This window comes from Pogona vitticeps, chromosome 6 (genome assembly GCF_051106095.1).
Source record: "Pogona vitticeps strain Pit_001003342236 chromosome 6, PviZW2.1, whole genome shotgun sequence".
Lineage (NCBI taxonomy): Eukaryota > Metazoa > Chordata > Lepidosauria > Squamata > Agamidae > Pogona > Pogona vitticeps.
Genome location: NC_135788.1, coordinates 76,773,571 through 76,798,901, shown reverse-complemented (window position 1 = coordinate 76,798,901; position 25,331 = coordinate 76,773,571). Strand labels below are relative to the sequence as shown.

General features: G+C 40.7%; 1 protein-coding gene across 2 annotated transcripts in view; it reads right to left on the bottom strand.

Moving 5' to 3' along the window:
• Positions 1-3,936: 3,936 nt before the first annotated feature.
• Positions 3,937-25,331, bottom strand: part of LOC110091018 (palmitoyltransferase ZDHHC11) — a 36,776-nt gene continuing 15,381 nt past the window's right edge. Inside the window, exons 6-9 of one of the 2 annotated variants that reach the window (XM_078377612.1) lie at positions 12,686-12,790; positions 7,655-7,776; positions 6,426-6,478; positions 3,937-5,157 (exon numbers count right to left, since the gene is read on the bottom strand). In XM_078377612.1, the coding sequence (XP_078233738.1) occupies positions 5,079-5,157; positions 6,426-6,478; positions 7,655-7,776; positions 12,686-12,790 (359 nt within the window). In that variant the 3' untranslated portion in view covers positions 3,937-5,078. Of the gene's footprint in view, positions 5,158-6,425; positions 6,479-7,654; positions 7,777-12,634; positions 12,791-25,331 lie in introns of both variants that reach the window. The other variant, XM_020814975.3, reaches the window with a different exon arrangement.

The following is a 25,331-nucleotide window of genomic DNA, read 5'->3' as shown; positions in this document are numbered from 1 at the left end:
GAACACTATTGCCTCTTTGCTTGAAGAAGTTTACTTTTAATACTTTAAAATATTGCAGATGCATTTTAATGTACTTTTATTTTTAAAACCCTCCTAGGCACACTCCCGTTCACCTCTGGTGACTTTATTAAGAAAACAGTCATTCTATACTTTCCCCTCCAAATTGCTCTGATGGCACCCTGCCATTTTTCTATGAATGAAATATTTTACAGAATGAAAGCCTTTCTAAATGCCAGCTTGTTCAACAATAATAAACCTATTCAGTATTTTAAAAATTCTTGCAAGGATGCAGAGCCAAGCAGAGCTACCCAAGTAGGTCTCTGATAATTTGTGCTTTACAATTTTCACAATTGCTTGATTACTTACATTTACTGAATAATAATTGACCATTACATTTACTGAATAATAATTGACCATTTCATTTGTAGGGCTTACTTCTGCCACCATGTGATCTGGGGCAGAGAATGGTTTTCCGTCAGTCGAGTCTGAAATACTCATGCCACTGCTGAATTCAGCACAGACCATCCTTTTGAAAGGCATCCAGTAGTAACTTAATCTCCATAAGCAGTCACAACTTTTAAAAGCCATCTAGGGTTGCCAGGTCTCAGAGCATTGGCTGAACTCTCAAGGAACTGCTGTGCTTTTCTACTTCTCCAGAGAAGGGAATAAATCTTGGGGAGAGTAGTACTAGATGAGGGAAAGGTTTGTTTTTTGGGTGTCAGGTGGCTTTAAAGTAGAAGTGGGCAACTTGATTACAATTTTTGTCCCGAATTCTCCAGGGACCACATGGACTGTCAAAAATGTGGTTATGATAAGCAGGGACAGAAGTGTCCAGGAGTCTATTTCTGATTTGGAAAGTTATTATTTTTGGCATTAAGTGTTGCAGAAAAGGCAAGTTATTATTCCTTGAGTTTTCCAGCTACCCTTTTGCAATAGCAATCAGATTTGAAAAATCTGAATGGAAATCATCACTAAGTGTGAAATACCACATTGACTCACACAACTTGCAACTTATCCCCGCTAACTAGCCACTGTCTTGTTATTTTGGAGCCATGTATAAATGTATAAACACTTGTCATGTAATCTCACTCTTATGACTGTGGAAGTAGAAATGATCCGTGGAAGCTCACATTAAAATATAGCAGCTGGTCTTTAAGGTGCCACAACTTTGTTGTCATTTTTATTTTTCTTCTGTTATTGCCTGATTTACAAATACTGATATTTATTGTTAAGAATCGAGTACTTTGGTTAAAATTAAAGAATATTGTGCTTAACAATATTTGAATTTCAACCTACTATTACAACCACTATAATTCCTATTACTGTACTACCATTCTGTTTTTGGAAATGCTGCTCATCACAGTCCAGATACGTGAAATTACTGTTATGTTGTGCTTGAGCAAGGACACTGCCATCTCATGGTTGCAAACAATATTTTCTAAAGGTATTTTAATTTAAAAGGGGAAAAAACACTTAGGCTGTCACAATGATTTTTTCTCCCACTGGCTCGATTTGTTTAGAACATTGCTGTCATTATGGAATTTTGTAAGCATGCTTCCATTTTGTTTGATCCTCATCATTCTATTAGCTGGAATGTGATTCACTCTGCAGTAATTAGTGAGGCATTTGTTCGTGAATGCTTGGGGCTGTTGCTGAAATGGAAATGAATGTATGGTTGCCAGCAAGGCATTGCTGTCTATCAGTGCAGCAAATTGTCAGAAGCTAAGAAAAGAATGTAAACAGGTCAAATGGTAATTGGAAACTGCTTCCTGGAGCAGATCTTTTCTGACAATGCTAGTAGTTCAATGGGGGGTGAAAAGAAAGAAAAAGAACCCAGGTGACAATTCCCTTCCTTCCTTCAGTCAGGAACATACTGTATTTTCTTCCTCTGATGTATAAACACATTTTGTACTCATCTTCACCATCCCTGAAGGGTTGTCTAGAGCAGTGGTCCCCAACCTTGGGCCTCCAGATGTTCTTGGACTACAACTCCCAGAAGCCTTCACCACCTCTGCTGGCCAGGATTTCTGGGAGTTGAAGTCCAAGAACACCTGGAGGCCCAAAGTTGGGGACCACTGGTCTAGAGCCAGTCTATCCAGGATGCCTATGGACCTGGGGCAGGTGCAATGTTGGGGATTTCTTTAAACAAACTCACATATAGAAGGTTAGGAGATGACATAGAAGTCAGTCTTGTACAACGGACACTCGGCTGTACCTTGCCTGAGAAACAAGAGGGACTTTCCTTGCCAAAGGTACTGTAGAATGGCAAAGTTTGTCTCAAAGGCAAAGTACCAACACACATTTGGTAAATTTATGTTATGAAGTTAAGAAGTAAAGAACAACAGTGTTAGAAACATTTTTTTCCATTTAGGTATGTACAAAGGTGATTATGGTTCTAAATGAAGTATTTCTTTCTTACCTTCATAGATGGCAAATGTTAGCTGCATTATCATAATGTATTTGCTTTACAAGTAGGTTCCTCACTAAGACAGGATAGCTGGGTTCAGCCTCTCCACCCCACCACTGTTGACAGGTGCTTCTTCAAAATAATCCATTTACTAAAAGTATATCCCCTCCCCCCATACAACAGAGGCAGTGCATATTAGAAGCAAAAGCATACCTGAAAGGAGATAAGGAAAACAAGAATAGAGAGAACTGCCTTACACTGAGTCATGCCACTAGTCCATCTAGTGCAGTATTAACTCAGACTGGTAGCAGCTGTCTAAGATTTCCAGTGAAATTCTTTACTGGCCCTACCTGGGGATCCCTGCACCTGCTGAACCTGGGAAAAGGCACTCCTAGCAGCTACCTGGCTTTTTAGGAGCCATGCTCAGTCAAAGATTAACCCCAAGCTGGTATTTACGGTAATATATGTTAAATAGCTGTTTCTAAATAATAGACCAACAGAATGTATTGTATATCAGTAGACTGGAAAAACAGAATCTAAAATGCAGATTTTGTTAGTGTGTGATAACAAAAATACAAAACCAGTCTTTTGCTTGAGCATGTTGTCACAGAAGTAGTAAAGCTAAACAAAAATGATGACTTAAATCTTTTAATCAATCTTTTCAATCAAATCAGAACAGGAAATTTGGCTGTAGTGGACTTTTATTAAAAGGAAAGTGCCACTGCTTGCAATACCTATACAACAATAAACTTAATCAGCTTGGATGTTTTATTAAAGATAATGACTGAAATCCAGTTGCTTAGCTTAGTAAGTCACAACTAGCTCACTGAATCAGTGGGGATTTGTTGAGTCAGCTCCTCCATAAGTTCCACTGATCCAGTGGGCGTAATCTAGTTCCAACATACAAATCTAAGCAAAAAGATTTCAGCCAATGTATGGTAGAAATTACAGAAATGTGAAAGAAGGACAAGGAAACATTCATGAATATGAGAAGCACTATTCTTGCCTACATTTACTTGTGGACAGAAGGAAGGAAGGAAGGAAGGTAGGTAGGTAGGTAGGTAAGGGAACATCCTTCCTTTTACCCTGCTGGTGGAAGTTCAGTAGGGGTTCAGCTGAGAAGGTTCTTTTTCCATCTGATAATTGTTCTGCTTGTGTTAGAAATAGATAAAAGCTGTAACTTGCTCAAAAAGATATGTGAAAGTACATTACCAGTGAAATACAAACATCACATAACATTGTACAGTGGAACAAAGGTAACCAAGATGGTTCATGGCCATAGAAAAACTTAATATAAAGAGATGTTTAAAGACATTTTAATATAATAGTCAATTTAAATAGCAGTTTAAAAGTAATATTCAATGCCATGTGAATATTTGATGCCACGTGATGCCATTAATATGAATATATATGCTTGCTTTATTGACTGTGATTGAGCATCTGACAAAGGCAACATGGTAAGCTGATGTTGTTGGTGAACAATTATCTTGATTTAAGAGATAGTACTATAACTTGCTACCTGTATGCTGGGGGTGGGGGTGGGGACCTGGAACAACATTTCAGTTATAGCAGTGGGAAAAAAGTCATAATGGAGATAGCTTGGAGCAGCTTCCTTAAGAGGAAGAAGATAATAGGCAGAAAAAATATTTAATTAGTTCTAAGAATGCTCAGTACTGTGCAATACTGAATACTCTTGGTTTGTGTGAGCTGAAATGGTAAACTTCAATACAAGCTACTATAAATAAGTTCGTGACATTTTAAATGTGGACTCACTGCAGGATGCAAATAATTTATTTGACCAAGAGGGTGACCAAGAAAAATTGAATGGGTAAAAGTCAAGGAATAATAAAACAGACCAAAAAAAATTAAAATAAATCATAACACTTTGGTCATATAATGAGGCGTGAAAAGTTCAGAATCTTACAGCTTAAAGAGACAGACCAACTGGCTGAAAAACCCAGGAGACAATTTTGAATGCTACACAACATGATTGGCTCATCTTCTGTATTCTGTGGTCTTCTCCTTTATTTGGCTACCCATTTGACAGTCTGTCCATGAAAGAAAGAGGCTCTTTTTACACAAAGGTCCTTTCACAACTTTAGCCATGGTTGGTTCTGCAGAAGGAAGAACCTGTACTTTTGACCCATGGCTATTTGCTGAATCTCCAGCTGAGGTTATTCATACAACTAGACGAAGACATAGTCACTCCAGCTAAGCAGAAACAAGGTTGAACAGCTTGCTGTGTGGTCAGTATGGTCATTACAATGACTTCAGGTTATTGGTATGAGAACATCCTTGAATGATCTTCAACCCTTTGTCTTTCTCCAAGCAGCTTATAACCTGTTAATTGACTGGTGTACATTTCCAGGTGGTCAAAAGGACACCATATAAGGAAGTTCAGTATCCACATTCCATCAGTGCTGCCAGAGTGTAGAGTGTTAAACATGTACTTTAGACGTGGACATACTTTCATATGTGCTTTGACTGTAGACAGACGTCCATATAAGTAGCACTTTCTCAAAGGATAAAGAGGAGAAAACTTCCCTCTTGCAAAGCTGCATAGCAGCAAATTGGTTTCCATGTTTCCTTTGGTACTACTTGATGAGATCCATCCAACAGTGATTTTTTGCTAATTAAAGTCAGTACCATGTCTTGCATAGTTCTTGAAGTGCTACACAGTTAGGATCCTCTGTGAGAAAGATGGCTGCTCATTATCTCTTTCCTGATAAATGCCATTAGACGGAAGTGTTCTGAGAAGGAAATCAAAAGACTAGTCAAATTATTTCATTGAGATATTTTTTTCTTCCAAAGGAGGTAAGTGACTCAGCAGTGGAACCTCCACTAGAAGAATTTATACTGATGATACAAGTTGGCTGCATTGACTTCTTGCATATAACCCACCATTAAAGTTTTACAATGTAAACAACTCTGTTTTCTGCCAGCAATGGAGCTCATGGAAGACCAGAGGTTTCTACATTTCCAGTCCTCGATCTTTCATCTATTGATGAAAGCAGCCATGAGCAGCATATGCCTCCCAGGTGGCCCCATTCAGGGGCCAAACACTCCCAGACCCCAGCATTTTTATCAGAATTTTGTGGGGAGGATTAGAAGGTGTAAGGTGGCTTTTTCAGGGTTTTTATACATTTGTAATGAAAAAATGTTTGACACAGAGGCCACAAGGGAAGTCTTCCAAGATCCATATACAGGCATTGTGGTCATCAGACCTCTAGAAGTTGCCCACCCCTGATTTATAACCTGCCCTGAGTGAAATTTTGTAACACCTGATGAGGTTACAGCTGTGCATAAATGGCTTTGTCAAATTCCTGATCCCACTTTTGGAAAATAATTGGCGGGGAGGGGGGATTCTCACTGAATTTCTCCATAGTAAAGAGAAAGAAATGCAACTATTTCTCGGAGGCGGGCTAACCTTTAGCAAAGGACTGTAACACACCACAGCTTCGTTCATGTTTCCCAAAGGATTTTTATACTTACACTGTCATTCCTCTCTACCTGATCTCAAAAAGTCCCATAGAAGGAGAAACTTCTAAAACCTTCCCCAAGGCTTTATTTAACCAGAGTGTGGAAAAGGGATGACTGTGAATCGTTCAGTCCATATCAAGGTAATACATTTACCCAGTCACTTTTTTAAGGCTCAAAACTGTGTGCAAGTTGTTAGGGTCACTATCCTTTCATCAAGCAAGATGTTACACAAAGGAGAGGAGGAAAGGGATGGGAAACAGAAGGGGCAAAACAACAAAACTAGACCGAATTTAAAGTCCTTATGTCCCTATCCTGTCCCAGGTGGAGTGGAGGGTGTGTGTAGAGACAGCAGCTATTCACATGTGATGTTCTTGGGTAACCTACTGCTACTGTTGAATTGCAGCATGAGGTTATCACTTTGAAGGCTGAGAAAAGAACAACAAAAGAGGAAACTTTAGGTCCTCTGTTGTTGCAAAAAAAAAGTCTTGTGGTAAATTTTACCATGACTCTGTCCTGTTTAATATATTTGTTAACTTACCCTGATATGGAAGAAGGTGTGACATCATCTGGTTTTCTTACTTGAGATAAATCCTAAGAAGGGGAGCACAAACCTGTGAGATAGTTATGTCCTTGCCTAGCAAATAACTACTTCTGTGTGGCTTACATTTAGCTTGCCTTAAATAAGAACTAAGATCATGGCCACTGGTTCCATCACCTCCTGGCAAACAGAAAGGGAAGAATATATGGAGGCAGTGACAGATTTTACCTTCTTGGGCTCCATGATCACTGCAGATGGTGACAGCAGCCACGAAATTAAAAGACACCTGCTTCTTGGGAAAGCAATGACACACCTAGACAGCATCTTAAAAAGCAGAGACATCACCTTCCTGACAAAGGTCCACATAGTCAAAGCTATGGTTTTTCCAGTAGTGATGTATGGAAGTGAGAGCTGGACCATAAAGAAGGCTGACTGCCAAAGAATTGATGCTTTTGAACTGTGGTGCTGGAGGAGACTCTTGAGAGTCCCCTGGACTGCAAAGAGAACATGTTTGATATCTCAGTCAGGTCACAATGGAAAATCTGCATTACACGGAAGGATCACACTAGAAGAAGAGGAAATCAGAGTGCTACTCCTGTCCTCTGAAGATGCCGGCCACAGAGACTGGTGAAACGTTAGGAAGAACAACCTTCAGAACATGGCCAAAGAGCCTGAAAAACCCACAACAACGATCAAATCAGGTTTTGCCTTCACATGTGATCTCACCCAACGTCTGTTCCTCCAGTGACCAGATTATACTCTGTGCTTGGAAAAAATGGGAAGCCTGCACAAGGAGGTGACCTGGAAGACAGAAGCCTCTTCCTCTGCTCTCCAGATAATGCTTTGTGTGAAGGGTCTGCAGGTGTGTAGATGCACACATGAAAGTGAATGTCCCAGTACTGGGAGTGATCCTGCCCACTGCTGGCCTCCACCATTATAATCTGGAGCCAGTAGAGATTTGTTCTTTAGCCGAACAGCACCTGGAGGAGGCAGGGCAGGGAAGCCAGGGCACTGCCTCTGAGTGGGTGCCCACTGGAGGAGGAAGGGCTGGGAACTGCCAAACATCTGTTCGGCCAAAAGATGAACCAGCACAAACCGCTGGTTCGGCAGTTCATGCCTATCTCTAGGAGCCAGCAAATGTGATGTCCAAAGTATTTTGATCTCTATGAGTGTAGAGTTCAAGAAACGGGCACTCGAACAATACTGAAAGTCTCACAAGACAATCTTACCGGCAAAGGTTCCATTCTGAATGTTGCGGCTGATGCTGTCTCCTCACTCATTTCTCCAGACTTAGTGCTCTGCTTAGGTCGATACTGAGTCACGTATTCATATGTGTTCATGTTCTTACCCACTGCATACAAAAAGATTATTTGCAATTAATTACATTTGAACATACATTCTGGAAGTACATTCTGGAAGTTTCCTTCTAAGCTTCTGGAAGGAAGATTTAGAGGCTTGCCTGCATCAGATTGTCTCTGCCCTTGTAATAGTGATAAAGTTGAATCAGTTGGTCATGTTTTTCTTTTATGTACTTGTTATCGGGATCTTCACATGGAGCTTTTATCACCTATTATCTGTAAATCTCCTGGGAGATCAGAGGAGATTCAGAGATTCAGAGGAGGATTATGTGCAGTGGCTACTCTCTGACAATACCCATTATATTACAAGGCAAGTGGCCAAATTCTGTGCTGCAGCAATGGTTATTCGTAAACTGATGTTTGGGTAGGTGATTTTAGATGGACAATATAATGTTTTTAATATAACACTGCCTGAGGTTTTACCTATATTAAGGATATATTATGTTATTAATTGGAAAGAAGGGGTTGTTTTATCATGTTTTAATAGAATTTTATTACCCTGCCCAACTTTACTAAACAATAATTATATGTATCTATTTTATATTGATTTGGTTTTACTGGTCTTTGACCGTAATAAAGTACAGTGGTGCCCCGCTTGATGACGACGAAATCGCTTGACGACGAGTTTTTTGCGATCGCTATAGCAATCACAAAATGATGGTTCCTATGGGGTTTCTTTTTGCTTTACGTCAATTAGGTGCCTGCTTCGCGAACCGTTTGTTCGCAAAACGATGTTTTTTCTGGCTCCGCAAAATGGCTTCCCTTCGCAAAATGGCTTCCCTCCCTTCGGACAGAAGCTTCGGAAGATAGTGATTTTAAACAGCTGATCGGTGGTTCTCTATGTGCGATCTTCGCTGGACGATGAGGTATTTCCCCACTGGAACTCATTAACCGGTTTTCAGTGCATTCCAATGGGTTTTTTTTTCCGCTTGACAACGATTTCGCTTAACAGCGATTTCCTGGAATGGATTATCATCGTCAGGCAGGGCACCACTGTATACTACTACTTCTACTACATTCTGGAAGTTCTGTAGCTTAAATGGGTGCTGTTAAATTCATTACACATGCATACTATCCTTAAATACAATCTAATTTAATAATCTACAGTGTGGATTTCTATAATATGTCATTCATACTCAAATCAGAAACACAGTGATCATGACCACCACTTCAGTATGTGCATAGCAGGGATTTGCCCTGCAGATGCCTCTCCTCAAAGATGCTTTCACTACAGCAGAGTCTCAACATGCAGCAGTTAATTTCGTCTCCTCTCCAATTAGCACAGGGCTAAACATGCTCCTTGCCCCTGGATCCTCAATCTCAGCCTGCTTCTCTTTGCATAACCCCAACCTTTCATCTGTAGCCTGTGTTCTGTTTCTTAGCAACATGGCAAAACAGTGTAAAAGAATGTTGGGAACAGGCTACCCTACAGAGAGTTTAGAAGAGAAGCAAACACAAGCAGATAAATAGAAGCAGCTATAGAAATGAGGGATTGGGCAAAAATGTAAAATCAAATTGAGTCCAAAGTATTTCTATGTTTCTAGGGTACTGCAATGAGCTGCTAGTTGCTCATGGGGTGGATCAATACTCCCACAGACAATTCACATGACATCTGGCATTCCTGGGATTTTAAAGCTTTTAACCAAAGTCACTCCACAATTTTCAGTGAGGAAATAGCAATCAAGTAGACTGATCTCCCTGGGACATTCCAGACACAGAGGCTCTAGGGAGGCCTCAGACCTAGGTCACCTATGTGTTATATACCCCCTTACAGCCACTCCACCAGCCTCGTGCATAGCTGTAGGGCAAAACTGAGGGCCTGCGCTATTATAGCTAGGTAGGTTTCATGTTCTATAGTTTTCTTTTTTCTTTTCTTTCTTGTTGAGCTTAGTTTGTTTATCAAGTGGTTTACTAATAGGATTCTTTGTGATTGTGGACCAATGCCTGTATTGTTCCTTCATAGGCTTAGATTAGTGCAGAATTAGTGCACTGGGATCTCTCTTCCCCCTAGTCCTCCTCCTTTTTGCTTTTTTATGGTGGTGTAAATCCCACCATCTGCTAGCCTTTCTACAATTGCCCAAAGAAATGCCTGTGAGCAAAAGTATTTATTTATTTATTTATTTATTTATTTATTCATTTATTTATTTATTTATTTATTTATTTATTTATTTATTTATTCATTCATTCATTCATTCATTCATTCATTCATTTATTTATTCATTCATTCATTTATATTTATTTATTTATTTATTTATTTATTTATTTATCTATTTATTTATTTATTTATTTATTTGATTTTTATCCCGCCTATCTCGACCAACGGTCCACTCTAAAATTCTCTTGTCTGTCACATCCCCACAATTGATGGGTGTTGTGTAGCTCTATCCCACAGATATTTACATTTTCTCCATTTGCAGACACTAGGTTTTTATAGTGATCTAAAACACACAAATAATCACATGGAGACAGACAAAGATTCAAAAGGGGACAGAGTGTGTCTGGCACTAATTTCTGTGCCCTTATTCAGACAAGGACAGGGTTGTGTGGGAGTGTAGGCTGGGGCACATAAAAATCAAGACAGAGGAGAAGGAGAGGTGATAAAATACATGGGGGGGGAGAGAATAAGTGATTTATTTAGTTAGCTACATTCTGTAGTATTTATAGGCCAATGCAGCTCACAATGTTAAAATTGCAGATTAAAAAGTAATTGGACTGCCATAATAATTAAAAATCCAATAATTAGTTTAAAACATTTAAAACTTTAAAAATAAACTGAGACAAACAAAAACCCAGTATTCAGAGACTCAGGCATAGGTATTAAAAGCATGACTGATGAAGTGGGTCTTCAATTGTCAGTGAAAGGATAAAAGAGAAGGAGGCAACCTTACCTCTCAGGGAAAGGCATTCCACAACCTGGGAGCAGCCACAGAGAAGGCCCTCTCTCATGTTCCCATCAAATGCATCCATGATGGCAATGGGACCAAGAGAAGGGCCTCCTCTGAAGATCTTAAAGTCTGGGAAGGGGTGAATACAGTCCTTAAAGACTTTAAGGAATACAGGAGAGACACAAACAATAAATCTCAGTATTTTTCTTTAGACTCCAGAAAGGCTGGTGTCCTAATATGTAACAACTGCAGAAGAAATACTCACGCTAGCAATATGGCATGGCTTTTCTGTACAGTGGCTATCTTTGCCTTTATTGCCCCCTAGTGATATGATGAGAAGATACTGTAGGTACAGCTGTGCAGAAAATGTCATTTGAAATTCTCTATCGTGTTTGGAAAATTTCACCGAATTTCACCATGAGAAGGAGAAATCCCTCACTAATTTCTCAAAGGTGAGGCTCACCGTAAGAGATAGTTATAGTATAGCATTATTCTTCCTTATTTCAAAGGGTTTTTCTTGTTCTGCAGTGCCTGCCTCTGCAACTGGCAGCTATAGTAATCCTCTCTTTCCAGGGGGAACAGGCTTGGTTACCACTCTGCTTCCTCTACAACAGTGGTCTCCAACCTTGGGCCTCCAGATGTTCTTGGACTACAGCTCCCAGAAGCCTTTGTCACCACCTCTGTTGACCAGGATTTCTGGGAGTTGAAGTCCAAGAACACCTGGAGGCCCAAGGTTGGGGACCACTGCTCTACAAGGCACTTCTGCTACTGTTACTCTAGGTATTATGGTGATGGCAGTAGGGGGAGGAATGTCTTCAAAAATGTTGGGGAGATTTTGAAAATAATTCTTCAGAGTGGCATTCTATTTCTACAAGGGTCAGAAAAGCAAAATTCAAACATGAGAGAAAGGGTAACCCATTATTTGTTGTCATTCTTCTGGACCCACTACTTTCCTTGTGCCTTCAGAGCCTTTCTGAGGGGCAATGCAGCCTCCACTCCTGATGCTGGGTAATACAGTTCATTCCCTACAGGAGGTGTGAAGTAGAGTGCTGCACAGGGCTCCAGGACAAAAAAAGGTGAAGCAGCAACTGTGCCATAATTTCCATAATTAGTTCCCCCAATTTCGGTACACAAAAAGGGTTATGTTTTCCCCACCACTTTCTCAAGTTTCCTCAGACTTTGTTTTCCTCATTGTTGATTTCTTTTCTTATTGTAACACTGAAAAGTGGTTGAGGGTGCTGCCATTCTTTTTTCTTTCTTATACCTCTCCTCATCATTCTGTAGCTCCCTTAGCGCTCTCTCTCTCTCTCTCTCTCTCTCTCTCTCTCTCTCTCTCTCTCTGCTTCTTGATCTTAAAAAACCCTGTGGAAGAAATTGCTATTCCTGGGCTTTAACTAAAGTGTTAGAGCTGCTGGCTGCCAAAAAGAAAACCACACAGGGAAAGGCAAGACATGAACCCCAACACACTTCTTGGCCACTTCATAAAGTTAAGGGAAGCATAAGAATCCTGAACTTCACCCATGAAAATTCTGGGTTAAAATTTTCTCCTCATTCATAATTATCTTCAAAATGAATTTATTTTCTGTGAAACTGAATGAAAATTGTTGAAATTCTCATGGGGAAAAATTCAGGACAGCACTATTTATTAAAGCATTTGACTCCTTTCCTTCTTTTAAAAAGACAGAGAAAGTTAAGTTGGAGACTGTACCCTAGCAAAACAGTCCACTAAAATTTTATCATGCAGTAAAATAAAGTCTCTTTCATATAATTTGTAATGGTTAGGATTGGGGCAAACAGGCTCTAAGATTTTTCTGATCCCACTCCCTATAATGGCAATCTTGATTTGAAATAGCCAGCCTCTTATGCATCTTTAGGTGTTCCATTTTGTGCTGCTGACCCCCTACCCCATTGCCAAATGCATAATTTCGAATTATTCTGTGTGTTTCTTCACAACTCTTCTACGTACAGAGATAGAGATGAAACAACAATAAATGTCCAAGCATGAGGAAAGAAGCACCTCCCAAAAGCACTGAAAATGTTGCTATGGCCAGGATTCCAGTTGCTGTCATCTCTACTGGAGCAATAGGAAGAAATGCCAGCCAAGTGTCATTTCTGCTAAAATCTGTTGGAGAGGGGAAAAAAAGTCAGAGGGAGGCAAAAGTCATTTTATTCTTATTTTGATTACCAGATAGATATTATAACTTCTTTTGAGCACTCTTAAAAATATTTTTCTAAATAGTTACCCTTGTTTCAGAGCGAAACAATATTGAACTGGGAAAGCATGACTGAAAATCACTTTAAAAATATCACCCTTGAATTATAAAAAAAGTTCAGCACCTGAAGACAGTTTATATTCTGTCCCTCATAATATGATTAATTTTGTGTTAAAGTCAATCATATGGGTCTCCCTTACTTTCTAAAATTTATGTAAACAGAATATCCCTCAGCTTATAACTTTTATATTAAAAAAATACCTATGTACACCCTAAGGCAGAATTCTAGATATTCGAATGCCTCTTTGTTTAAAGTTTCATTTCATTAAATTCTTCTGTGGGAGAGTATAGACTAATGTCACATCTGAGGCAGTATGAGGCATATTGTCCCAATGTTTATTCATCCCCAGTACAAAGGTATTGAGCAACAGGAAGAAGTCAACAGGACAGCTACAGATCAAAACCAGGGCACTCCAGATATTTCTTCCCTCAGAACCGATCTCAGAGGGCAACACTAATCATCTTATATAGTGACGTATACCAGGTCTGAGATCGTGGCGAGGGTGGACAATAAATTGAAGTGTGTCTTGGAAGATCTGCCTCAAAATCTTATGGACTCATTTGTCCTCCAAAATGCGCACTCCTAAGGAATATGTACAGTGTCCAAAACTATCTTGTAGCTAGTGGAGTTTGCTATGTTCCAGGTTCTAAACAAAAAGCCAAATAAAATGTTAAAACAGCACATGGTGCCACCAGAAACTGGCAGCATATGGTGCCACCAAAAACTTGTTTAATCCTTTACATCTGTAACAACAAATGGCAGAAGATGTTAGGGAAGTGTAACCAAACATGGAAGTGTAATATTTTATGATACCTCTGTGGTAACAGTAAGAAAGATCTGGAGCAAGATGGAAGACTCACCTGCCAGTGCTCTATTACTAAAACACTGGCTGATGGTTCTTCTATACAGACTATCTATTATTAATTTAATATATTTATTTAGAATATTTAACCCTGCCTTTCTCCTCAGAGGATTCAAGGTGGCTATTGGTACAGACTATCTAGCATACAAGAGAGAGGAAAGAGGTGTCATGCTCAGTCTCTCCCTGGTTGCTATTGGCCCCACCTTTCAGCACGCTTGAGATTCCACCTAATATCTAAATGTTTTAATTTTTCTGGCACCACCCCTTCTATGGGATGTCTCCATCTTTGCAGAATAGTAAGTGGGTCACATTATTATGTGACATATGACATAATGCCACATGTAGTGCATGATACAATACTGCAATTGTCTGAGCAAATGTTGAAGGTATTTATGTGGGACTTAAGTGCGCGTTTCTGTTAAATTCTTCTTGTTGTGCTTTAAATATCTATGTTTGTTGGAAATTCCCAATATTGGATGGATGTTAGCAGTTAATTATTGTATATTTTAAAACAACATTAAAATCATTTTATAAGAGACAATTAAAAACCATCTGAAGTGAATCTATCACCATCACATGATTATTATTTTTTCTCCGTTTGTATATGGTAAACTAATTTGTTCAAAGCACTCTCAAGTAGTAGAATTATATTCTTATACCTTTAAAACAGTAAATATTTGTCCCACCTCAAGGTTCCATCCCATAAAGTGTAGTAGTTACCTACTTAAGAATATTTACTTCTTACAATTTAACTCATTAACATAAATTGCATTTGTTGCTCTTTTTTTGTCAAAATAACCAAAGTAAGACTAGTAAATAAAATATTCTAGAAACAGTGTTTTAAAAGTAAGGCCAGAAATGGTTACTCAGTTATTTATACATATGTGTATGCACAAACTTCCTGCTCATGGGATGGGGAGTCACACGCCTCGAATAAAAGACTGGCTGCACAAGCCAATCTATAAAGGACTATGCATATCAGAGCTTTCATCCTCCACTTACTATATATTCTACAACAGCTTCTTTAGAACTGTACTAAAGAAGTCTTTGTCCAAGTGGTAAAAAAATTGGCTTTATATAAAGCCAATGTTGCTATTGGTTTAGAAGTGTCTTTTTGTTTACAAAATAAGGAGGTTACCTACCTGTAACCATAGTTCCTCGAGTGATTCTCTGTGAATTCACACAAATGGGTCTGTTCTGCACCTGCGCTGAACATCTTGGAAGATTCTACAGCTTAAAGACACATTATTAGTGGGACGTTCCCCCGTGGAGCACATGATCTGCCCACCCAAGATTCCCCTCAGTTCCTGATATTTGCTAGGTAACAAGTTATTTAAGATAAACCATGACAGACAGAGGGGAGGATGGGTGGGATGTGTGAATTCACGGAGGACCACTCAAAGAACTATGGTTACAGGTAGGTAACTTCCTTTTCTTCTTCGTGGTCTCTGTGAATGCACACAAATAGGCGACTAGCAAGTTTCACTTACTGGATGGTGGGACGTCATGGTAGGAAGGATGCCAAGACAGCTCTGCCAAATCCAGCATCACTTTGTGCTCTGACATCTAGATGGTAGTGACTGACAAAGGTCAATGGGGTAAACCATGTCACAGCACAGCAGATGTGAGGTATCTCAATCCCACAGTAGAAGTTGACAGTGCTCTAGTAGAATGTGCAGTTAAGTGATCAGGAGGTGATTTGCCTGATAGTTCATAGGCCAAAGAGTGGTTTGGACAATCCATCTGGAGATAGATTGAGGGGAGGCTGGAGCTACCTTGTGAGGACCATGGAAGCATAAAAAAAGTCTATTGGTTTTCCTAAACATTTTGGTCCTATCAATATAAAAGGCAAGAGTGCATCTTATGTCAAGAGAACGGAGCATGCGCTTGAGAGGTGTTGATGGTGATGGAAAGAATGATGGTAAAATGATTGGTTGATTGAGATGAAAGTCTGTTACAATCTTGGGTAAAAAAAGAGACACCAAAGTATAACGTGACCTTATCTGGATGGAATTGTATGAATGGAGGATCAGAATGGAGGGAAGCAAGTTCACTGGCTCGTTTAGCGGATGCAATCATTACCAGGAAGGAAGTCTTCAAAGACAGTAATTTGAAGTTTGAGGAAGCCATAGGTTCAAATGGTGGACACATGAGAGCATTAAGGACAATCTGCAGCGACCATTGATGTATGATCTGCTGACATGGTGGACGAATGTTATTGAGTCCTTTAAGAGATTTCTTCACCATTGGATGAGACAAGAGTTTTGCTGATTTCAGGTTAGGTGGTTGATGAGCGACAATGGTGGAAATATAGACCCTTAAGGTGGAATGAGAGAGTCAAATTCAAAGAAATGGAATAGAAAGGTAAGTAGCATCTTCAAAGAGACAGGTATTGCAGGTAGGTTATTTGTTCCAATAAAGTTAAGAAATGCTTTCCATTTATTTGCGTATAGAAGCTGGGTCAAAGGCTTTTGAGCTTGGTCTAGAACACGCTTCAAGGCGGGAGTATCCTCCAAGCTGTCAGATTCAACAATGGGACGTGTGGATGGTAGACCATTCCACCATCTTGTGTCAGGAGGTCAGGAACAGGAGGGAATCTGAATGAGTCCGTCGACATTGACCTGAGGTGAGTGAACCATGGTTGCCTCGGCCACCAGGGAGCTAGGAGGACTGCGTTCAATTGGAAATGTTGAATTTGGATAATTGTCCATTGAATGAGTGGTATTGGTGGGAATAGGTAAAGTAATCCTTTGTCCAAATCCATCATGAACATGTCCTCGATAGAATTCTCATCTGCTCTGGCTCAAGAGCAATAGACTTGGCATTTGGCATTTGCTCTCGAAGCAAAGACATCAATGGTTGGTACTCCCTATCAATGGCTGTGACGGCTGCGATGACGTCACCTGCCTGTCACTGGTAGTGCTGGAGCTCATCTGCCTATAGCAGGGCAGGAGGTGGGACTCCAGGGGGTGGAGTTATGGATATAAGGGGGGAGTGAATGAGGTGAGACAGTTTTGGAGAGTTAGAGTTAGAGTGAGAGTTGAGTTAGGGCATGAAGTACTGTGTTAGTTAAGGTCTGAGTGATAGTGTGTTTGAGGGGATACTTTATTTATGTATTGATTATAGTGATTAACTTATTTACTTGTTACAATAAACAATCATTTTCCTTTTTAAAATCCATACCTTTGTCTGAGGAGTCAGATATATGTGTGTGGTTGGTGACAGCGTGTGTTGAGAAAGAGAGTGTGAAGTGGCGTCCCCTCTGTGATGTATGAGGAGGCGGCCACAATATAAATTGGTGCCAGCGTGTGGGATACGAGTTGTCCAGTTGTCCAGTTGGCCAGTAAAGCCTTGGCTAGAGTGACCAGAGCAAAAGGACTTCAGTTAGTGTCACCTGGAGTGGAAAGTGTGGGTAACTCTTTAGGATTTGACTCACGGGGAGCAAATCTAGTGGAGAGGCACTTAAGCTTCAGAGTGGACAACTGATTTATGAGCTCTGTAAGGTCAATTTTGTGAGGGAGATTAGCCCAAAAGCAGAGGCTGTGGCAAATTGGTCAGAGGGTCCTGAGTTAGGTGAACTCTGAGAGGACAGACCAAGCGCAGCAAAGCTGAGGGATCTCCATTTTGAACAGCTCTTGTGAGAGGGCAGAGCTGTGGTGAATATAAAAGCAGCCAAAGGCAGTAATATAAAATAAAGTATCCTGAAATTGGCAAGAGGCCAGTGAAAGGGGAAAAGAAGACGCTAGAGAAGCTTGGTTACAGTTTCTAGTGTTAGATCAGTTGGAGCACACTGCTAATATATATATCAGACCTTAACACAGGAAAGGGAAAAAAGTATTTTAAACAGAGGCTTGGAAATAGTGAGGAGCCTTCTGTGCAAGAAACATGCCTTTGACACACAGTAAAATGGCTGAAAGTGAGCCAAAGTCTCCAGAGATGACTGAAGGAGCTGGAGAGGTGTTTTATGAAGAAGGGGACAGGTTTACCTCAGAGCAGGAGGAAGGAATTAATGGGGAACAGTTATCAGAACTGAGGAAAATTCAATTAACCCAGGAACATGAATATAGAATGAAACAAATGGAAATAGAAAGGGAAAGGATTGCCCTAGAGAAGGAGGAAAGAGAGAGACAATTTGAGCTGGAGAAACAGCGTATAGCATTGGAGATAAGAAGAATGGAATTACTGAACCAGAACAATAATAATAATAGGGAAAATGAGGAGAGCCAATTATCAAAAGCAGATTTAAAGAAATTTCCTTCCTATAAACAAGGGGATTCGGTTGAAGCGTTCCTTACAAGTTTTGAGAGAACAGCCTCAGATTTTTCTCTCAGAGAAGCAGAGAAAATGATAATTTTAAGGTCTCTGATTAGTGGGAAAATGGCGGAAGTCTATGCTGATATGCCAATTGAACTCAGTAAAGATTATTCAGAGTTTAAAAAGTTGGTTTTTCTTAGATTTGGCATAAATTCAGAACACCAGAGACAGAAATTCAGAAAGCTTACAAAGAGATCAGATGAAACTTATACACAGCTTGGTTTTAACTTAGAGAGGTGTTTGGACAGGTGGCTAGAACAGGAGAATGTACAGACTTTTCAACAATTAAAAGCTATTGTAGGCTTGGAGCAGTTCTATTCCTTACTCCATGGTGAACTTAAATATTTAGTGCAGGAAAAGAAACCTTCTGACATTAGACAAGCTGCTCAGATTGCTGATTTTATTTCTCAAATAAGGGGGCCTGTAAATTATGAGGGAAGAGGCATGATGAAAACATGGGACCCAAAGCACTCCAAAGAGCTAGGTCAGGGTCAGCCTAAAATGGGCGGCCATTTTGTTGATAAAACTTCTGGGCAGAGCCAGTCCAGGAACCAGATTTTGGAGGGAAAAGAAAAATCAGAAAAATTCACTAACAAAAGCTCTTGGGGAGATAAAATTTGCTTTGCTTGTCAGGGAAGGGGACACATTGCTTCCCAGTGTTATAATACAAAACAAAATAAAGAAAATTCTCCTCAGAAAGTGAATTTAAAAGATGCCAAGTCTGTATATTGTATACAGAACAGCCAGATGACTCCCTCTAGAGGTAGCTCTGTAGCCATGGAAACGCAACCAGAGGCAGCAGCTAGCTCTTCTGAAATTGATACTTTGAGTGGGCAGAGTACAAGCGACTATGAAGATCTGCCTATAGCTGAAATTAGACATTGCCTGTATATTCAGACAAATTCGCAGTTACTGGAATCAGCTGGGGACAGAATAAAAATTTTTGGACATAATTACACTGCTTTACGAGACTCTTGCTCACAGGTTTCGATCTTCCACTCAGATATTGTACCTCAGAAATGTATAATTCCTGATCAGAACATGACTCTCAAAGGAATTGGGCAGGAGATAGTGATCTTGCCTGTAGCAGATGTTTTAATTGATTATCAAGGATGGCGGGGAGTTTGGCGAGTTGGGGTCTCTTCTCAAATTCCTACACCTTTTCTTATTGGCACTGACTTAACAAAGCATGTCAAGAGTGCCTTGGTGATTACTCGATCACAATCTGACCAAAGTGAATCTAGTAATGGTACTGATTCTCAAGAACCAGAGGAAAATATACCCCAAGCTGAGGCATTTTCTTTAGAAATACCTCAGAAAAGTGTATTTGCCAGGGATCAGATAGCAGACCCCACTTTAAAAATCTGTTTTGAGAAGGTGGATGACAAAGACTTAACACTTGAATGTCCTGAACGTTTCATTATAAAGTGTGGGTTGCTCTACAAAGAAAAACTGATTAATATTTCTAAAGGAGGGCCTGAGATTAGAAGCCAGTTAATGGTACCAGATAAATATGATTCAATAATTTTGGAAAAGGGACATTCAGTCTTAGTTAATGCACATTTGGGTATAATTGAAACCAACCAGAGAATAACCCAGAAGTTTCATTGGCCTGAAATAGAAAAACAGGTTAGAAATTTCTGTCAGAAAATTGATATGTGCCAGAAACAGAGTTATAACAGTGACCAGACTGAGGTTAAGATGTGCCCTTTACCAGAAATCTCTACACCTGTTAAAAGTATTGAAGCAGACCTTATAAAAACATCAGTTACTTCCAAATTTATGAAGAGATTGTGGCAGATTTGGGGAGTAAAACAATTAGAGAATTCTCCCTATCATCCGGAAAGTGATGGGTTGGCAGAGAGATTCAATGTGACCCTCATGAGGATGATCAAAGCCTATTTAGCTGAGAACCATAAGAACTGGGACCAAAACCCTCAGTTATTTTTATATGCCTACAGATCAGTCCCACAAGAGAGTACTGGTTGCAGCCCTTTTGAGCTATTATTTGGGAGACATGTGAGGGGTCCGCTTGATCTAATTAAGCAAAATTGGGATCAGATTGTTAAAGAAGACCCCCAAAATATGATCACATGTGCAGACTCTGTGGTAATCAACCTCGAAAGAAATGTAGATCTGGCTGGGGAGAATCTAAAACCACAAAAAGTCAAACAGAAACTGTGGTATGACAAAGGGGCTAGGGAACTTCAGTTTATTCCTAGAGATGAGGTCTTTCTGGTGAAGCCCATCAAGGGGAACCAGTTACAACTGAACTGGAACAGTCCATATGGAGTTGTTCATGAAATGAGTAACCTCAATGACATTCTTGTGGGAGTTGAACAACTAGACAAAAGGGTTGTTCATGTGAATGCCCTTAAGCCTTCTTATAGTGAAGAGAAAATTGTGCTGTTTGCAATGAAAGCAGCTGGGAAAGAGGAACATGAGTTGCCCTTCTGGGAAGGGAGGGGGCAACAAGAGTTCCACACGCAGGAGGTGCAGATCAGCCCTTCTCTATCGAGTGAACAGCAAAGTGATCTTAGAACTTTAGTTACTAAGTATCAAGAAGTGTTCTCCAGCAAACCTGATGTAGCCAAAGGGGTGTTACAATGAAATGATCCAGAGCTGATGGAAAAAAGGACCAGTGACCTTGTTCCATGGTCCTATGACTGCAAGGTGGCTTTTGGAAAGCTAAAAGAAGCATCAGCCAACCGCCCTGTGTTGCATACTCCAGACTTAAATAAAGAATTCATCGTCCACATCGATACTTCGAAGGCCGGGGTAGGAGGCGTGCTGTACCAATGTGGTGACTACGGAGACCAGCATCCTGTGTCCTACCTGATCCAGAAACTTCGAAAGGAAGAAAAGCACGTGGTGACCATCGGAAAAGAGTGTTGGGCCATCGTTTGCGCCATCCAGAAAGTGAAGGCCTACGTCTGGAAGAGACATTTCCTTTGGTGCATGGACTACTCACCTTTTATATGGCTAAAGACTATGAAGACCCAGAACTATGAGCTGGTGAGGTGGGCTCGCATTTTGCAGGACTATGACTCAGAGGGTAAGGTTGTCAAATGGACAATGAACTGTGTTGCTGACGCCTTATCCAGAAGACCAGAAGACAATGAATTGATATGGACTCTTGAAGTATATCTGAACGTTTACTGTTATGAGTTGTATTGCAATGTTGAGTATATTGTTCAATGCCTTGTTATATGCGCATTTATTATTTAAACTAAGTAATAATGGTATGTATGTGTATGCGTGAAAATGTGGTAAGTTTATGATAGTTATTGAAATGTTGTGTTTGATGATATATTTGACCTGCAGTTGTTTTGTGATGAAAAGCACTATAGCTTTTCACCTCAAAACAACTTTATAAGGGGGAAGGTATGTGACGGCTGCGATGACGTCACCTGCCTGTCACTGGTAGTGCTGGAGCTCATCTGCCTATAGCAGGGCAGGAGGTGGGACTCCAGGGGGTGGAGTTATGGATATAAGGGGGGAGTGAATGAGGTGAGACAGTTTTGGAGAGTTAGAGTTAGAGTGAGAGTTGAGTTAGGGCATGAAGTACTGTGTTAGTTAAGGTCTGAGTGATAGTGTGTTTGAGGGGATACTTTATTTATGTATTGATTATAGTGATTAACTTATTTACTTGTTACAATAAACAATCATTTTCCTTTTTAAAATCCATACCTTTGTCTGAGGAGTCAGATATATGTGTGCGGTTGGTGACAGCGTGTGTTGAGAAAGAGAGTGTGAAGTGGCGTCCCCTCTGTGATGTATGAGGAGGCGGCCACAACGGCAAAGATGATCAAAGGTGGAATTGTTCAAAGATCACTCGTGTGTTCTCAATGTCAGAAGGCTGAGGTGATCTATGATGTAGTTTTCATCTGTGGAAATGTGAACTGCTATGGGGAAGATGTGATGTTGGTGACACCATTCCCATAGGTCAATAGCGAGGTACAGGAGGGACAAGGAATGGGTGCCTCCCTGCTTGTTGACATAGTATAGAGCTATAGTATTGTCTGTGGCAAGTTGTACTACCCAACCCTCGATGATTGGAAGGAAAGTGTGGAAAGCTTTATTAATCGCTAGTAGTTCGAGGTGATTGATATGGAGTAATTGTTCTTGATTTGTCCATAGTCCATGAATCTTGTGATGAAGACAGTGTGCTTCCCAGCCAGATGGGCTGGCATCAGTGGTAACTTGCACTGTTGGGTTGGAAGAACAGGAAGGGTCTTCCGATGAGCACGTACGACATCGATGTCCACCAAGTGAGTTGTTTGGCTAGTTCTAGTATCACTGTTAGCCTTGTGGGTGGGTGGTCTGTCATTGGGTTGAATAGTGACAAGTACCACGACAGGAGAGGCCTCATTTTGAGTAGGGCATGCTGAATCACTGATGTTGAAGATGCCATGAGCCCGAGGAGGTGTTGGACGTGACGGGCTGGTATGGAAGGTTGAGCCTGGAAGGGTTGAATGGCAGTCTTTAGTTTTGCAATTCTTTCTTGGGGAATAAATGCCCTGGCCTGCAAGGAGTTGAAGAGGGCTCCAATGTAAGTGACCCTTTGGGCCGGCTCGAGGTGCAATTTTCTAAAGTTCATCTTGAGTCCAAGAACTTGAAGTGTGTCAAGAGTGATGGTGGTGGCTCTGACGGCGTCGTGGTATGATGTTGCGACTATCAGCCAGTCGTCTATGTATGGATAGATGTTTATACCTTGAAGTCAAAGATGTGCTGCAACTGGTGCCATGCACTTTGTGAAAGTTCTCGGTGCCATGGATAAACTGAATGGGAGGGAGCAGAATTGATATGTGATGTTGTTGAATTGGAATCGCAGAAATTTGTGATGTGATGGATGAATCAAAATATGGAAATAGGCATACTGGAGGTCAATCACAACAAACCAGTCTCCCTGTGAAAGTAGAGGGATAATAGTGTCTAAAGTCAACATTCTAAATCATTAAGGTCGAATGAATTTGTTGAGGTGTCTGAGGTTGAGGATGGGACAGAGTCCTCCGTCTTTTTTAGGGACTGTGAAGTATCTCAAATAGAAACCATTGTGCAGGTCAAAAGAAGGTACTTTTATTATGGCCTTTTCTGAAAAAGCAAAGAGACTTCTTGAAGAACTACAGAGTATGGGGTAGTTTTAATTTTTCCAATGGGTGGAAGAGATATAAACTCAATAAAATAGCCATATTTGATAATAAAGAGGACCCATTGGTCATTAGGGATGTGGTGACGCTGCGGGTTAAACCACAGAAGCCTCTGTGCTACAAGGTCAGAAGACCAGCAGTCGTAAGATCGAATCCACGTGACGGAGTGAGCTCCCATCGCTTGTCCCAGTTCCTGTCAACCTAGCAGTTCAAAAGCATGTAAATGCGAGTAGATGAATAGGTACCACCTTGGTGGGAAGGTAACGGCATTCCGTGTGTAGTCGTGCTGGCCACGTGACCACAGAAACTCTCTTTGGACAAATGCTGGCTCTATGGCTTGGAATGGGGATGAGCACCATGCCCTAGAGTCAGAGACTACTGGACTAAATGTCAAGGGGAACCTTTACCTTTACCTATTGGTCATTAGTTATAGCTTGCCAGGAATGAAAAAATGGGTTTAATCTGGTTTGAAATCAACACTGGAAGCGGTGTGCTGGCATTTCAAATTTATGGATACTGCTGGTACTGTTTACCCTTTTTCTCGGGTCGATGAAAGGGTTGGTGTCATTGAGATTGATGTTGACTCCAAAAGGAAGATGATACCGGAGGTGAAGGGCCTTGAAATGACTTGTCTGTTGACTGTGGTTTAAATTGTCGGTAAGGCTGGAATCTTTGATATGGCTGTTGATGAAATGATTGCTGGTAAAACTGATTCTGTCTGTATTGAGGACATTGATATCTGAAAGATTGCTGGGTAGAATATGATCTTGCAGTTTTCCTTATCTTATGGAGGTTCTCCATAACCTCATCAGTTTTTTTGGTTGAAAAGCCCTGTACCGTCAAAAGGGAGATCCTCTATCCTTGACTTCGCATCGTCAGAAAGGCCAGTGGATCTGAGCCATGTATGCCAACATAATGTTATTGAGGTGGCTAAAGTCTTTGATGTCATGTCTGCCGAATGTCAAGCTGTGATATTCTGTTGTTTGACCAATGTTGTGGCTTCTGCATTGGTGTCGATAGCCTCAGGCTTGATGGACTCAGGTTCTGATTCGAGTATGGGGAGGATCTTATTCCATAGTTGCCATTGGTAAGCCCCCTTCGCTGCCTGATAATTTGCAACTCTGAGCATGAAAGATGTAAGTGAATAAATTCTCCTGCCGAGTATATCAAGTTTCCGACCCTCTCTATTGGTTGGGGCAAGTGAAGATCTGTTCCAAGCCCTGGATTGATTAGACTCCACAATTATGGAGTTGGGCGTAGGATGTTTTGGAAGGAATTTGGTGTCAGGACTATGCGTTTTATAGTGATTTTCAGTCCATCTCGAAGTCTGGATCAGTATAAACAGCCATTGATTGTTGAGAATGGTGTCGACATTGCGGTGGAGAAGGAGATGGTGATAAGGAATATCTCTGTTGATATGGTAGTGTGTACCTGACTCATTTTGGTTTGTCATGATAGAAGCGTTCTTGTGGTGCCTCCATCAAATAAGGGTCATAATACTGGTATCTCTCATCCACCTCATCATCATGATGATATTGTGGGAACTGGGGATAATGATAATACTCTCCATATGGAAGAATATGCTGAGGAGGCAAGATGTGTTTACACTTCTCCCAGTGTTTTCGGGGTGAGTGGTGTGATGAATCCGATCACGAGAGTTGTATTTCAATTGCCCGCCCTGATGAAGCTAGAATGGGCTGAAGTCTGTCTGGCTGGAACGTCAGCTGTAGAGAGGCCAGTATGAGGAGCTAAGCTACCGGTCGGCACCGGAACCAGAGCAATTGGTAGCTGCGGCTCTTCTCTTTCTCATGTGGAGCTGTGAGCATCTCTTAAGGACTCCTCCATAATGGCCGATGGTAGAGTCGGCTGTGGAGGCGGCTGTGGAGGGTCAATATGGACCGACTTGACTCGTTTTATCTTTTTCAGGATTGATTTGTCTTTCTTTTTCTTAGGTGTTTCTTGGGTTTGAGCCAAAGTCTTCAATATTGATGTCAATTTTGGCTTCGATGTCGACCTGGCTTTATCAGACTTATCAGACAGGGTCGGAAGCAGGCTGGGATTGA